We start from the raw sequence: 16,309 nt of genomic DNA on the forward strand, positions 1-16,309 counted from the left end.
ACATGAAAGTTAATTTCTTTGTGTAAATAAGATTTATGTGATAAAAATGCACAAGTTCTTGTAGAGATAGTGATACACATTCTCCTTTTTTTTGCCAAATAAACAAAAAGCATGTCAATTTCTTCTCTCTTGCTGTATCTAAATCTCACCTAGCTTTCCTCTGAGATATTCCCAAAATGTGCTTAAAGTCAAAGAGTCAAATTCAGTTTGTGCATGATTGCATGAATATAATATATATTTTTTTTAATACTGTATCCTAAAGTGTGGATAATTAAGCTATATATCACATGCTGAAGTACATTTCTGGAGTGTTAAAGATTAAAAGAAAAAATAACAAGAACCGTACAGAACCGAAAACCGTGACCCTAAAACCGTGATACAAACCGAACCGTGGGTTTTGTGAACCGTGCCACCCCTAATATATATATAAATACATAATCTATATTATATAAATAAGTATTTTATATATGAATAACACATTTTCTCAAATATATACATGCATGTGTGTGTATTTATTATATATACAAAATAATTATATACAGCACACACAAATATATTATGTAAACACAGACTTTTATTTTGGATGCGATTAATCGCAATTAATTTTTGCACAGCCCTAATATATATATATATATATATATATATATATATATACACACATCTTGTTTATCATATATTTGTTATTTCATTTATTTGTAATCAAATGTACTGTAAAGAAAGAAAAATTGCAGAAAATTGACATAAAATAATAAAACAAATGCAGTATTCTAAGTTCAAAAGAACTGCATTTAAGTATTTGAACTATTTTCGTAAATAAATCTGTTTGCACAGCTGTTTTAGAGTAAGAAACCAAATGCGTAAGAATGAAATGAACAGTGAAAGATATAACGAAGCTCCGGTCTTGTTATTTGGCCGCTCTGATTTGATTGACGCCGCATGAACTTCTACGCAATCTCCAGGCAGCTGATGAGGAAACAATGGTCATGTTTCTTTTTCTTGGCCCGCAATCTATTTTGAATTCCCACGATCCCTTGCGGATTTGACGTGACACATAAGAGACTCTGAGAAACGCCTGGCCGTCTCTGGAGCGCAGCTCTTTTGGATTTTCTTTTTGAGGACTGCAGAAATGTTACCGTGACTAATGTGTCTAATTTCAGATCCAGGAAAAAGACTCCAAAATAGCTCATTACTCGGGCAGGACTCCACTGGAGATAAAAAAAAAATCAAAGAAAACATCCATATAAAACTCCAGTTAAATAGGAACAAGTTTGATGTGTGTCATGACAAAGCTGCTTACCGTCTGACAAAGGGCCGCGATTGCATTGGCTCAGATTTCGCATCTTTAAGTAACATGATATTTAACTCGTTTTTCTTTTGATTCGTACTTTATGTCAAAGCCACAAGCCCATCACTGTAAACAGCCTGTCTGAGCTGTGATTGGCCCACAGCAAGACTCCTCCCACTGAATACAAAAGCACTCTGAGTGTTGAAAGACGCCCGTCTTCTAATGTGTTTTTTCAAGCTGAGGTGAACGTCAGAGGTTACTGGAGTCTCTTTACCATTCCACATGTCATTTATCCTTGGTCAATCTGTATACACATTTAACTTAACGTCAAGTTATGTTTTTTCCTGTCCAAATTATCACAATCATTTATGGCACCCCCTCAATAATTAATTTATTTATTTATCTATCTATATCTATATCTATATCTATATATAATTAATAATAATAATATAAATTTATATATATATATATATATATATATATATATATATATTCATATTTCATTTATTTAGATTTTTTATCTTATTTTTATTATATATATATATATAATTTTATTATATTTATATATATATATATTATAATTTATATTATTAATGAAATATATATATATAGATAGATAAATAAAAAATATATATATAATGAATTTATTTTTATTATCTTATATCTTATCTTATCTTTATTATATATATATATATATATATATATATATATATAGAATGAAGAATAAATCATTTTCATTATTATATATTTTGAAAAATATGTATTCTTCATTCTTTACTTATATAATAAAAATAAGATAAAATAAAATAAATTATTTATATATATATATATATATATATATATAGATAAAATGAAGAATAAATCATTTTCATTTTATATTGTCTATATATATATATATATAAAATGAAAATGATTTATTCTTCATTTTATATATATATATATATATATATATATATATATATATATATATATATATATATAATTAATAAAATCACACACAAATATATAAAAATTACAAATTAACAATGATTCTTTTTTTTATCAAATGCAAAATTACAAAATAAATATATTACATTTATTTTGTATTGCCCATTGTTTTGATGGTACATTTACACATGAGATTGCCTCTAATGTACATTTGGAAATAATTTCATTTTGAAAATTAGATTTCTTTTAACCATGCCAATTACAATCATATACGTAATCAATAAGTTTTGACTTTTGAAACAAAAAGTTACAACATTTTGGCCTGAAAAAGTATGTGTTTTTTTTTTCGTATGTCGTAACTTAATTACAGTCCTTCCTAAAAATCCGTTCTGAGATGTTCATTGGTGGTACCTGTATTATTCTTGACTGCCACCTGTAATAAAGTCGTCCATTCACGGCGGTAGATTATGGGTTATTATCTTAATTAAAGCAGGACAAACTCGCAGCTCCTCTGGCAACAACGATCAGGCGTAGAGGAAGAGTCGTTTCACAGTTAATCTGACACTAACCTCTGGCTGACACCTGAGCTTGATCCACTGCCAACCGCGGCCTGTTAGCTTATGTTAGCATGCGCCTCACCTACAGAACCAAGAGAAAACAAGAGAGAAAGAGAAATAGCTGTAGTTTGACATGTTCCTGATTAAAACCACAAAGTTATCAGCATTCATGCCAAACAAAAAACCTGTTGTGCCGCACGCTCCTACTCAGAGTGACATCACATAATCATCACCTGTCAAAGTTCAAACCAGGTATGAAAACTCATTTGACGTGCTCTGTATGTTTTGATCCAGGACTCCGGCAAGGCCGTTTCTCTGGGCTTGTGGATGGAGGAGATGATCTTCAACTTGGCCGACTCACGTCTGTTCTTCAACGATCTGGAGGTGAGCAAAACCACTCGGGATTGTTAAAGCCAGCAGTTATAAAAACTTGTATAATGTAAGAAGAAAGAGAGCACAGAGTGATATTAGACATAAAACTAGCACAAAAGTTGATGGTCGACTCATAAAAAGAAAAAATGCTGGGATTGACCAATCAGAACCATGTATTCCAGTGAGCCATTTAATAAACTTCTCTGATTGGTCTAAATCTGCAGCTGTTAGAACACCAGCTGAAATCTGATTGGCCCCTGCCCTGTCAATCATCACTGATCAACTCACGATAACACGGCTCGTCTAAACACGTGCGTTTATTGATTGGATTGCATTATTTTTTTAAATAAAAATAATGTATTTTTGCCTTAATCTGTACAGTAATTAGAATCACACACTCAAAAAAATGCTGGGTTTGCATTTTTTTGATCCAAATTTGGATCAAATATTGACAAACTTAACATTTTAAATGACATTTTTAACCCAAAGTTTAGGTTTGTCCGTATTTTACCCAAAATTGGGTTAAAACAACCTAGCATTTTTGGAGTGTATATATATATATTAAAAATTCAAAAATGCTAAATAAAAGAAAATGTTTTTGCTCACCAAGTATCATTTTTTTTAATCAAAAATACATTAAAAACTGTAATGTTATGAAATATTATTGCAATCTGAAACAGCTGTTTTATATGTGATTACATTTTCACATGTAATTTATTTCTGTGATCAAAGCTGAATTTATCATCATTACTCCAGTCTTCAGTGTCACATGATCCTTCACAAATCACTCTAATAGGATGATTTGATCCTATTAGAAACATTTATGAATATTATCAATGTTGAAATACTTTTTACAATACATTCGTGGAAACCGAGATACATTTTTCAGGACTTATTGGTGAATATAAAGTACAAAAAACAGCATTTATGTGAAGTCAAATCTTTTGTAAAATTATAAACATCAGTTGCTAGATTAAAGTAATAATTTCTCTCTCTCTCTCTCTCTCAAAAAAAAAAAAAATATATATATATATATTACTGACCCTAAATACCCTTTTAGCGCTATTGTTTATGGTGCAAAATACAAATTCATACACTTTAAAAAATGCTGGGTTGTTTTAACCCAATTTTGGGACAAATAAAGACAAACCCAGCCATTGGGTTACATTTTTAAATGACATTTTTAACCCAACGGTTGAGTTTGTCCATATTTGACCCAAAATTGGGTTAAAACAACCCAGCATTTTTTTAGAGTGTGGGTGGGTGGTAAGATATATTTATGACTGGTAAACTTTCAACTACAGAAAAGGGTAATTTAGGACATTAAAGTGTTTGTTCAATAAATGCAGAGTCAGTGTGTGAGAAGACCTCAGTTTGCCCTCTGCATGAAGAAAGGAGGGATTAGACTCTTTAAAAGCTTTCGAGGAGGCGGTGCAAAAAAATGACAACATTTGAGTGCTTAAGTAGGGGTGTGTGTCCGCCACTGAAAAGAAGATTTGTCCCGGGGAGGAACAACAGCTCAGGGGTGGAGGAGGACACAGGGTTTAATCGCAGCCCCTTTCCCTGTAATTGCCCTCAAATAGTCCAAGGAATCGGTCAGCATTCAAATCTATTTGTCATCTGGAGAACAGAAAAGACACCGCCGGCAAAATAACCACACAGCTTGATTGCTCATTTAAAGTTTTTATTAATCAGAAAAAAATCTAATTCATGTCTGATATGGTTGCAGAATAGTTCAATAGTGAAAAGCTCGGATGGGTGATTAATATCAGAGATAGGTGGTTGGAAAACAGATTTTAAAGGGATAGTATGTTTTATCTTACCTCAAGGGCATCCAAGATGTAGGTGTCTTTGTTTCCACAGTAGTTTCAATTTGGATATTTTTAGGTCAAACCGTTCTTGTCTGTCAGTCATATAATGGAGGTCTATGGTCACCACCTCAAAGAGCATGCCCTCAGATCACTCAAAACGATAACGGTAAAAACGATATAAATACTGTTCGTTTCGTGTCTTAGGCCATCAATGTGTACTTACATTTACGAGTCATTAAATCATGTTTAATTTGGACTTCTCTGTGCATGCTCTTTGAGGTGGTGACCATAGACCTCCATTATATGACTGACAGACAAGAACGGTTTGACCTAAAAATATCAAAATTGAAACTACAGAAACACCTACATCTTGGATGCCCTTGAGGTAAGCTAAAACACACCAAAAATGCAATTCGAAATAGCAATTCACTAAAAGCAATCAATAAACGACCATTTGGCTCATATTTCCGACAGAAAATGTAGTAGATCTGCTTAAAGTGAAAAAAATCTAGTTATAATCACAGTCATTTAAGAGCAACTGAAGTCAGTGGGAGGTCTGCACTATGCACTATGAAAAAAAAAAAAAGGAGAGCATGAACGTCTTGTGCTAAAGGCTGAGTAATTGTTTTGCATTGATTAGCGTAATTCAGTTTGTAAGACTATGCGATTCCAAATCTTTATCAAATTTACATGTGTCATGTATCGCTAAATCAACACGGAGAAGCACACCAGACAATTATCTCAAGTAAAGAGCAGATGTTCAGCTTATATGTATACTGGCAGTCGTACGCGCGAACTCGGCCAAGACGAAGGCTAATGCACGGCGTTAAAGGGTTAGTTCACCCAAAAATGAAAATTCTGTCAGTATTTACTCACCCTCATGTTGTTCCAACCCCGTAAGATCTTCTTTCATCTTCGCAACACAAATTAAGATATTTAAGATATTAAGATCGCTCCTGCACACTAATCCATAATGACACTTGATGGCCTCGAAAAGTCATTAAAGACATCGTTAAAATAGACCAAGTGACGACAGGGGCTCAATCTTAACTTTATCAAACGACGAGAACACTTTTTGTGCGCAAAAACAAACAAAAAATAACGACTTTATTTCAAATATTCACTTCCTTCTCCATAAGCCTGTAGTCCGTTAACGTAGTGTGATTGCGTAAAGCTACGTCACACGTAGGCTCACTATTGGCCGACGCTGGTCATGTGTGTGTGATGCGTGTGACGTACAATAACAGAAGCTTACGCTATTAAACTAGTAACCTGACTCGCGCAGAGGGAGAAATAAACCAATAGTTGAAATAAAGTTGTTGTTTTTGCGCACAAAAAGTGTTCTCGTCGTTTGATAAAGTTAAGATTGAGCCCCTGTAGTCACTTGGACTATTTTAACGATGTCTTTAATGACTTTTCGAGGCCAGCAAGTGTCATTCCCTCAAGAAGCCTATGGACTAGGGCTGCAACTAACGATTATTTTGATAATCGATTAATCGGACGATTATTTTTTCGATTAATCGGATAAAAAATTATATTCCATTTTTTTGTTTATTATAACAAAATAAAACCCTAAAAACCACACTCTTTTGTGTGTTAAACAATCTACTTAATACAGACAACTTCATTATAAAGAAAAACAATAAATAAATAAAAATAAATATGACCATAACCTATGACAAAAATGCTACTGTAAACTAGATTAGTGGATAACTCAGCAAAACTTAGCCTAGAAATATCACAAGTGCACAATAATTTTAAAAAATCTGAACATTTAGTGAAAAAAAACATTCCTTAGTGGGGGACAAATAAGAGACAATAAGTGTAGCACTAACTCTGGTAAAACATACACATTGCTCTTTGTATTGTTGTTATACATTCATGAAAAACATCTTTAAAATCAGATGTACAACTGTTTTAAATGTAAAGCACAGCTGTTTAGTGAGGAAGCAAAATATAATAGATAGGACAGAACAAGAAATGCTATTAATAAGCTTTCATTGCGCAAAAGTATTATGACATGATCATGAAAGAGCTGCACAAAGTGCTTATGCGCATCGCGAGCGCTGAATGATGCGCTTGAAGCAACACGGAGTCACAGGGCCGCCGCATTAAAGTTAAAAGCACCAAGGAAAGAGAAAGGCATATTGACTGTGTATTATACAGTATCTATGCAATAGTTTATTAAGCCTTTTCTTTTAACAGTTTTAAATTTCAGTTAGGCTACTGTGCACGTGAAGAACAATTATACTGCGCCGACTCTAATAGTGTTGTGATCTAACAGACACTCAGTAGAAAGTGATTAAGTTACAGCAATAAAAGTCTAGCAAGATAGAAAAACCATCATAGACCTTTATCTACGGATCAATTATAATAATAACATTGAATCATCTTGGAAAGAGATCATCATGTTAACTGTTGTAACGCGACGCGCTGTTTGAACACCGAATAGAGACAGCCGCAGCGGAGGGAAAAGCTTAGGTTAACTTGAATTTAATGACTTAAATATACATTTCTATCTCACATTAGTATGGCTTCATAAAGTATACACGATTAACGTAGGTCACCTATTTTGGTTTCAAAACGGCGAATTTACCGAAAGGGGAATGATTTTCGTGTAGGCTGCATATTGATAGCCTAGCGGTTTCCTGATGCCCGCAAATTAGTTCAAACTCACGGAATCAAGAAAGCGCACGCGAGACAGAAGATAATGTGCTCCAAACCGTCCGTGTTGCGCGCGCGAGACAGGATAGAGCGGCGAGGGAGAGAGACTGCATGTGCGCCTCATGAAGCGCATGTAAGAAGCGCATGTTCCATGTAAACAATCCCCGTGACGTAATCAGACCAACTAATCGATAATGACATTCGTTGACAACGATTTTCATAATCGATTATAATCGATTTTATCGATTAGTTGTTGCAGCCCTACTATGGACTAGTATGCAGGAGCGATCTTAATATCTTAAATATCTTAATTTGTGTTGCGAAGATGAACGAAGGTCTTACGGGGTTGGAACAACATGAGGGAGAGTAAATACTGACAGAATTTTCATTTTTGGGTGAACTAACCCTTTAATGAACGTACGATATCGGGTTGATTTTTTTATCCTCCGGGGTTAAAGGCGTCTAAATGTCTTGTCCTGCTTTTTTCTTGTTGGCCTTTTTTAATATTTGAGTCTGGCTCAGCGTGTTTCCCGAGGCTCGCGGCGGGTGAACCTGTCTGTACAGTACATCACTCCACTGAAACGTATACACCTCATGCATATCTGCTTTCCCTTCATTTCCCAGGAATGTGACCAAGTTCACATCGATGATGTGGCCTCGGATGACAATGGGCAGGACTTGAGGTAGAGTATGACTTTCCTTCATCTAGCCAAGTGAGCATTCCTTATAAAATCCAGAGTAATGTGCCATAAAGGGATCATTTTCTTCACATAATGCATGCTACCGACATGTTGAATATTAAAGGCTATTGGTTTTTATCATGGTTTCTCAAGGATGGACATTAATCACACGTTTAACGGCCTGTCCACAGAATTATTGGAGTACAGTCTTCTGGAAAATGAAATTTCTGTCCCAAGCTATCTTGTTTCAATGAACAGTTTTATATCCTCAGTGTAATAATTTATTTACTATGAATTGATGCTATCTAAATATTCCATAAAGCTCCAAAAGTACAAGAACACTCAAAAAAGTTCAATAGTGTTTAGTAAATCGTTTTCATTTATTTATTTATTTGTGATTATTACTGAAAATATTGAATATTTTTTCTTGATTTATTATGCACTGATGCTATATGAAAAAGCAGCAGGAATATAAAAAAGTACAAAAATACACACAAAAATAAATAAATAAATAAATAAAAGCAGTCTATATGATTTAGTAAACACAAACCCAAATGTTGGGTTAAAAAATGCAATAAAACAATTATAGTTGAAAGGGATAGCTAAAATTTTTAACCCAATATTTGGGTTTGTCCATGTTTTACCCAAATTTGGGTTTAAATATCCATCGCATATGATTTAGTAAACATGTTTTATTTAAAAAAATATATTTTATTGATTTTTAACTCAAAATATCCTATATAGAAATATTCAATTTACTGTTTTTGTTTTCAATGCATTTATTTATTTACTTATAAATTATTCTATATGAAAAAGCAGCAGGAATATAAAAATGTACAAAAATACACACAAAAAAAAACCCAATAAAAGCAGTCTATATGATTTAGTAAACACAAAACCCAAATGTTGGGTTAAAAAATGCAATAAAAAAATTACAGTTGAAAGTGATAGTTAAAATTTTTAACCTAATATTTGGGTTTGTCCATATTTTACCCAAAATTTGGGTTTAAATATCCATCGCATATGATTTTAAAATAAATAAATAAATAAAATTTATTAAATTTTTAGAAGTCAGATTAATTTTTTTTTTAATTTTTCAATTTATTTAATAAATAAATTAAAAAAGTGTGTGCTTTTAAAATAAATAAATAAAAGCAGTCTATATGATTTAGTAAACATGTTTTATTTCAAAAATATATTTTATTGATTTTTAACTCAAAATATCCTATATATAAATATTAAATTTACTGTTTTTGTTTTCAATGCATTTATTTATTTACTTTGTGCTATATGATATATGAAATATATTTCTTTGAAATTTGAAATATTTCTTATGCTATATGAAAAAGCAGCCGGAATATAAAAAAAAAAATCAAAAAGTACAAAAATACACACACGCACACAAAAAAATAAATAAATAAAAGCAGTCTATATGATTTAGTAAACATCTTATAGTTTATTTTATAATCTTCTATAGAATTTTACTCAAAATAACGTATTTCAATTTACTGATTTTTAAAACTATTTTATACAGTATGAAAAAAGCAGCAGGGATATTTATTTTCAAAAAGCTGCAAAAGTACAAAAACAGTCTATAAAAGCAGTCTATATGATTTAGTGAACATGTTTTATTTAAAAAAAAATCTTTTATTGAGTTTGACTCAAAATATAATAGATAATAATATAGAAATCTTCAATTTACTGTTTTTATTTTCAATGCATTTATTTATATATTTACTAAGAAAATATGCTAAATGAAAAAGCATCAGGAATATTTCTTTAATTTCCTTTTGTGAAATGGTGAGTAAATAATGACAGAATTCTCATAATGCTTATAGTCTCAGTTTGGAGACAGACACTCGCTCTAGTTCCAGACAGTTTACGATGGATATTAATCTGACTTCTAGGAGCATGTTAGGAGATCTACTGTTTTGGTGTGTGTAGAGCGGATGTAAGCTGACCGTGTGTGTGTGTGTCTGGACTTGCAGCACGTATAACTTCGGCACAGATGGCTTCCAGAGTCCCGCAGGTGGAGGCACGCTCTGCTTGGGCTCAGGTGTTCACGGCGGGGTCGACTGGATGAGGAAACTCGCCTTCCGCTACCGGCGGGTCAAAGAGATCTACAACGCATACAAGAACAATGTAGGAGGTGAGAACCACAAATTAGGGCCTGAAATGTCTATTCTAAAACAGTTCCTCTTCTGAAATCTGATTGGCTGAAACACGTTGGAAGCCGTTGTGAAATAGCTGAAGTTGTACAAACACCTGTAACCGCACGCCAGTTGGGGTCGATAATAATGCATCAACTGCAAACATTGTACAGCCGGCCTGTTACTAGGCAGAAAATTATCATAAGTAACAATAATTGTATTATTATTGACAACATTAATAATATCAAGAAATAATAATACTTATTATATTAAAATTAATATATTTATTATTTAAATATGGTTATTTAATATGTATAATATTTTGTTAAATATTAATTAATTTACAGATGAATATTCAAATACAAATATAAAACTATATTTTTATTGTGGATTTTCAGTTCTTTGAAAAATGGTAAAAAGTTTTCAATGCACATTTAATGTGACCTTCAGATAACAAAAAGATAAACAAATATATGAAATTTCTCATTTTAATAAAAAAATAATAAAATCAGTCAACCCCAGAACATAAGTGGCTGTAGTTTTAGAAACAGACGATGATTTATTTATCATATTACTGCTGTTGTTGTCTCATAAAAGTACTACACGACTACACTGATTTAATGTTCAACTTTGCTTTGAGCCAAACAACCCTGTAACATCACTGCTGGTCATTGGTCATCTTTAAAGGAGTAGTTCACTTTAAAAAAAACTTTTGCTGATAATTTACTCGCCCCCATGTCATCCACGATGTCCATGTCTTTCTTTCTTCAGTCAAAAAGAAATTAAGGTTTTTGATGAAAACATTCCAGGATTTTCTCCATATAATGGACTTCAATGGGGACCAAACGGTTCAAGGTCCAAAAGAGAGTTTCAGTGCAAACTGCAAACTGTTCAAAGGGCTTTAAACGACACCAGACGATGAATAAGGGTCTTATCAAGCGAAACGAGCGCTCATTTGAAAAATAAATAACAAAGTTTAAGTTTTATAAGCACAAATGCTCGCCTTGCTCTGTTCTGTGATGCGCGTTCGTGACTCTCCTGTTCGAACTTGTTCATCAAAATTAACAAATCTTTTTTTTTTTTGAGTCATTTGGTTGATTCAATGAACAAAATTAACGAAATGACTTGAAAAAAGATTCGTTCATTTTGATAAATGAGTTCGAACAGGAGAGTCACAAACGCGCATCACACAGAACAGAGCAAGGCGAGCATTTGAGCTTATAAAACATTAACTTTTTTTTTTATTTTTGAAATGACCGCTCGTTTCGTTAGATAAGACCCTTATTCATCGTCTGGTGTCGTTTAAACCCCTTTGAAGCTGCACTGAAACTCTCATTTGGACCTTGAACCGTTTGGACCCCATTGAAGTCCATTATATGGAGAAAATCCTGGAATGTTTTCATCAAAAACCTTAATTTCTTTTCGACTGAAAAAAGAAAGACATGGACATCTTGGATGACATGGGGGTGAGTAAATTATCAGCAAAAGGTTTTTTTAAAGTGAACTACTCCTTTAAGTATTATGATGTTCATTTGGATCTTAAATTGCTTCTGATATGTAGGTTTGCTGGGCAGTCCGAAGCGGGAAGAGTGGCTTCAGCTGAGGCGGGAGATGGAGGTTTTGACGGATCTGTGGCTGACTCAGGCCCTGAAGGCCCTCGCTCTCATCAACTCCAGGTATACAGCAACACTTATCTTATTGAGAAAGGAATAAGCCGAGTTAGTTTGGAGCCGGATTGAGACACCCGAGTGTGATCCCTGCCCAAAAGATAGACAGGTGTGAATACACTCGTTTTTCTTTCTCAGACCAAACTGTGTGAACGTGATGGTCACCACCACACAGCTGATTCCAGCTCTCTCTAAAGTGCTTCTCTACGGCCTGGGAGGAGCGTTCCCCATCGAGAACATCTACAGCGCCACCAAAACAGGTTCGCTGCCGCTTTCACACAGCTTTCCTGATCTAGGAACAGAATTGTTAACGTGGTGTGCCTGTTCCAGGTAAAGAAAGCTGCTTCGAGCGCGTGACTCAGAGGTTCGGCCGGCGAGCCGTGTACGTGGTCATAGGAGACGGCGTCGAGGAGGAGACGGTCGCCAAGAAGGTATGAAGGAATTATGCAGTTTTTCATGTATGGTTTTAGTAAAAGGCCTTTTGGTGTAATTGTACAAGCGTCCCCCTTCAGGTCGTGGTTCATATTGTAATATTTGAAGATGAACACTTACTGGACTGAAGCAACTTCGGTTTACTTGATAATCTATATAAATCATTTTTTTTTTAATTAATATCAAATACTATCATCAGGCTTTTGAGGAAGGTTTATTTGTTCATCTCTCAATCATCATTGTGCATTGCATTATGTTTGAAAATATAGAGCTTTGATCATAAAACTAATATTGTGAAATGATTAATCGCGATTAATCGCATCCAAAATAAAAGTTTGTGTTTTGTATATAATTGTTTTGTATATATAAATACACACAGACACACACACATGTATATATTTAAGAAATATTTGCTTATATATATACTGTATATATATATATAATTTGTACTATACATGAATACTTAATATATAAATAACAAATTTTTCTTAAATATATACATGTATGTGTGTGTATTTATATATATAAAATAATTATACACAGTTCACACACATGTATTATGTAAACACAAACTTTTATTTTGGATGCAATTAATCGCAATTAATCTAGGGCTGTCAAATGATTAATTGCATCCAAAATAAAAGTTTTTGTTTACATAATATATGTGGGTGCACTGTGGATAATTATTTTGTATATATATATAAATACACACACATGCATGTATATTTAAGAAAAAAAATATTATTTATCTATAAAATAATTATACACAGTGCACCCACATATATTATGTAAACACATACTTTTATTTTGGATGCGATTAATCATTTCTCATCCCTATTAATTATAATAATACATCATTGTGCATTGGATTATGTTTTAAAGATACAGAGCTTTGATCATTAAAAATAAGCATTTAAATGTCAAGTTACTGCGATTTGAAAGATCTCACTGATTTACATCACAACTTCAAGCATCAAAATCCACACTTTTTGGTCTTATAAACATCATCATCTGCATGTTTTTGCTCAGTTTGAGCTCCATATTTTCACTATAACAGACTGATGCATTAAATATGATTCTCAAGAAAAACATTACAAATTTTGTCCAATTATTTGACAAAATAAAATATTTCTGACAAATATTCCAACTATTATTATGTTTTAAAATAATAGTAATAATTTAATAATAATAATAATAATAATAATAAATGTAATTGGTATTTGACCACATATATATATATATATATATATATATATGAAGAGTTCAGATGCAAAAGCCTCTAAATGCCATTTGAAATTTTCTTCTAGAATGTTAATTTTTATCAAGCTTGTATATTTAAGTTCAGTAATTTCACTTAAATGGCACTGAAGATTACCTATGAATTGCCATTTAAGTAAAATCACTGAACTTAAATATACAAGCTTGATAAAAATGATTATTCTAGAAGAGAATTTCAAATGGCACTTAGAGGCTTTTGCATCTGAACTCTTCATATATATATATATATGAAATAAATGAATTGAAATGAATTTGATCTTGTCGTCCCGCAGAAGAACATGCCGTTCTGGCGAGTGACGTGCCGGGCGGATCTGGAGGCGTTGAGTCATGCACTTGAGCTGGATTACCTCTAGAGGTCAGCATCTGCTCCTCAGACTCACACATGACCCAGACAACAACTGCAGGACCAATCAGCAGGGAGCAGCAATCTGACTGGAAATATTTGCTTCAAATCAATCCAAGAAAAACACTTTTGTCTCTTTCTTGCTCTCCACCAGAGAGGCTCAGTTCTTTCCTTTCCTTTCCAACAGCACTGCACTGAAAACCAAGCCCCGTTGATTTAACATTATTATCATACCACTCATACCAGTTGAGCAAGATTAAGATACATACTATTGTACTAAAATTGCTAACTCTTACTTTTTTATATGACTACGACGAACTGCATATCCGCCTATTTGAATTGAAGAACCGATTTAAAAGTGAACTAATCAAATCAGCCAAAATATTGAAGCACATTACGCTAAACTGGTACTAAACGAAATGACATTATTAACTTATGAATTTGAGTTTCTGTCTTGTTTTCCTCCTGTCTGTGGAACATCATGTGGTTTGTTACTGGATGTATATTGTTCATGTTTCTTGTACTTTGCCGACGTTGATATATTACTGTACGTGCCGCTGATCCTGTGACCTCTGACCTGCATGTGCTCTTCTGTTCGCTATGATTTGTATATAAGGTTTTATCGTTGATTATTTCTGGGCTTATTATAATAGAATAAAGGTAAATTAATTCATTCTTAAGGCTCCTTTTTAAAGATGCATTTAATATTTAATATGCTGATTTTCTGCTCGAGAAACATTTATTCTTATCAATTTATACACATTAAAAAATGCTGGGTTGTTTTAACCCAATTTTGGGTCAAATATGGACAAACCCAGCCTTTGGGTTAAATTTTTTAATTACATTTTTAACCTAATGGCTGGGTTTGTCCATATTTGACCCAAAATTGGGTTAAAACAACCCAGCATTTTTTTAGTGTACACACACACACACACATATATACACAACTGCTGTGAACATTGATAAGAATCAGAAATGTTTCTTGATCATCAAATCATCATATTAGAGTGATTTCAGAAGGACTGGAGTAATGATGCTGAAAATTCAGATTTGATCACAGAAATAAATTACATCTTACAATATATTCACATAGAAAACGGTTATTTTAAATTGTAAAAATATTTCACATTATTACTGTGTTTGCTGTATTTTGGGTCAAATTAGAAGCAGCCTTGATAAGCAGAAAGGCTTTTGAACGGTATATATATATATATATCTATATAAACAATATATATATATATATATATATACACATTTAAACAATATATATATATATATATATATATATATATATATATATATATATATATATATAATTAATTGCATAATACACCTGTAATCACTGTCTAATACACTCATAGAGTGTGATAACTGAAGAGTCAGGACAAGAATGAAGCTTTGCTGCCCTCTGCTGGAACCCTTCCTCAAGTAACTTATCTAATATAACTTATTTTTACATCGAGTTTATTTGTAGAAGAAGCTTTTTTATGGCCCTTGACTCTTTTACCAATAGTCTGTACATGTTGTTGTCACTACAACGTTTCACCTTGAGTCTATGCCACATTACAACACATAAAGAGACAAACCACCGAATACAATCTGCCCTAGATCAGAGTTGTGTGTTCAACACTTATTTGATCAGGATCTGTTGACAGATCATTCCTGATGCTCGTAAAGGAGTGTTTGGATGAGTTTCTCCAGAGCTCAGATTAAAGCTAACCCGTCGTGCCCTTGAGCGAGTCGACCTGAGAGCAAATGTCAATGACTCACAGACGTTTGTTTTTCAGATGAAGGTGTAGCGGAGAGGTTATTCTGTTCATCCTATTATGAGTCAAACCTGTCATTTGCTGTGTAATATCTGGCTTGGGTAACAATAAAAAGCACGCAGAACACACCTGAGTCTAAACAAAAAACATGATGGAAAGAGAGACTTCCTCCTTTTCTCAATCAAAGATGTCAAACAAAATGAAACGGTCATTTAAATACACTGTTTGTTTGTTTATTTGCTTTGGCATCGCTGTGATTATAATAAACAAATGTGAATGTCAGGGTTTAGATCATGAACCTCAGTTAGATCAATCTGGCAACGAGTTTAAACCACTTACACACGTTTGCTAAAATCAATATTAACTTTGAACATTTC

At 33.0% G+C, this 16,309-nt stretch overlaps 1 protein-coding gene across 10 annotated transcripts in view; it reads left to right on the forward strand.

Annotated features, from left to right (window-relative positions):
- Nucleotides 1-14,839, forward strand: part of eya2 (EYA transcriptional coactivator and phosphatase 2) — a 43,821-nt gene extending 28,982 nt beyond the window's left edge. For all 10 annotated transcript variants that reach the window (XM_089134506.1, XM_039692423.2, XM_039692425.2 and 7 more), the window contains 7 exons: nucleotides 3,064-3,153; nucleotides 8,241-8,299; nucleotides 10,285-10,445; nucleotides 12,008-12,122; nucleotides 12,252-12,373; nucleotides 12,444-12,544; nucleotides 14,096-14,839. In XM_089134506.1, coding sequence (XP_088990632.1) covers nucleotides 3,064-3,153; nucleotides 8,241-8,299; nucleotides 10,285-10,445; nucleotides 12,008-12,122; nucleotides 12,252-12,373; nucleotides 12,444-12,544; nucleotides 14,096-14,176 — 729 coding nt within the window. In that variant the 3' untranslated portion in view covers nucleotides 14,177-14,839. The remainder of the gene's footprint in view (nucleotides 1-3,063; nucleotides 3,154-8,240; nucleotides 8,300-10,284; nucleotides 10,446-12,007; nucleotides 12,123-12,251; nucleotides 12,374-12,443; nucleotides 12,545-14,095) is intronic.
- Nucleotides 14,840-16,309: the final 1,470 nt, after the last annotated feature.

This window comes from Pimephales promelas, chromosome 8, assembly GCF_988280905.1.
Source record: "Pimephales promelas chromosome 8, fPimPro1.hap1.1, whole genome shotgun sequence".
Taxonomy (NCBI): Eukaryota; Metazoa; Chordata; class Actinopteri; order Cypriniformes; family Leuciscidae; genus Pimephales; species Pimephales promelas.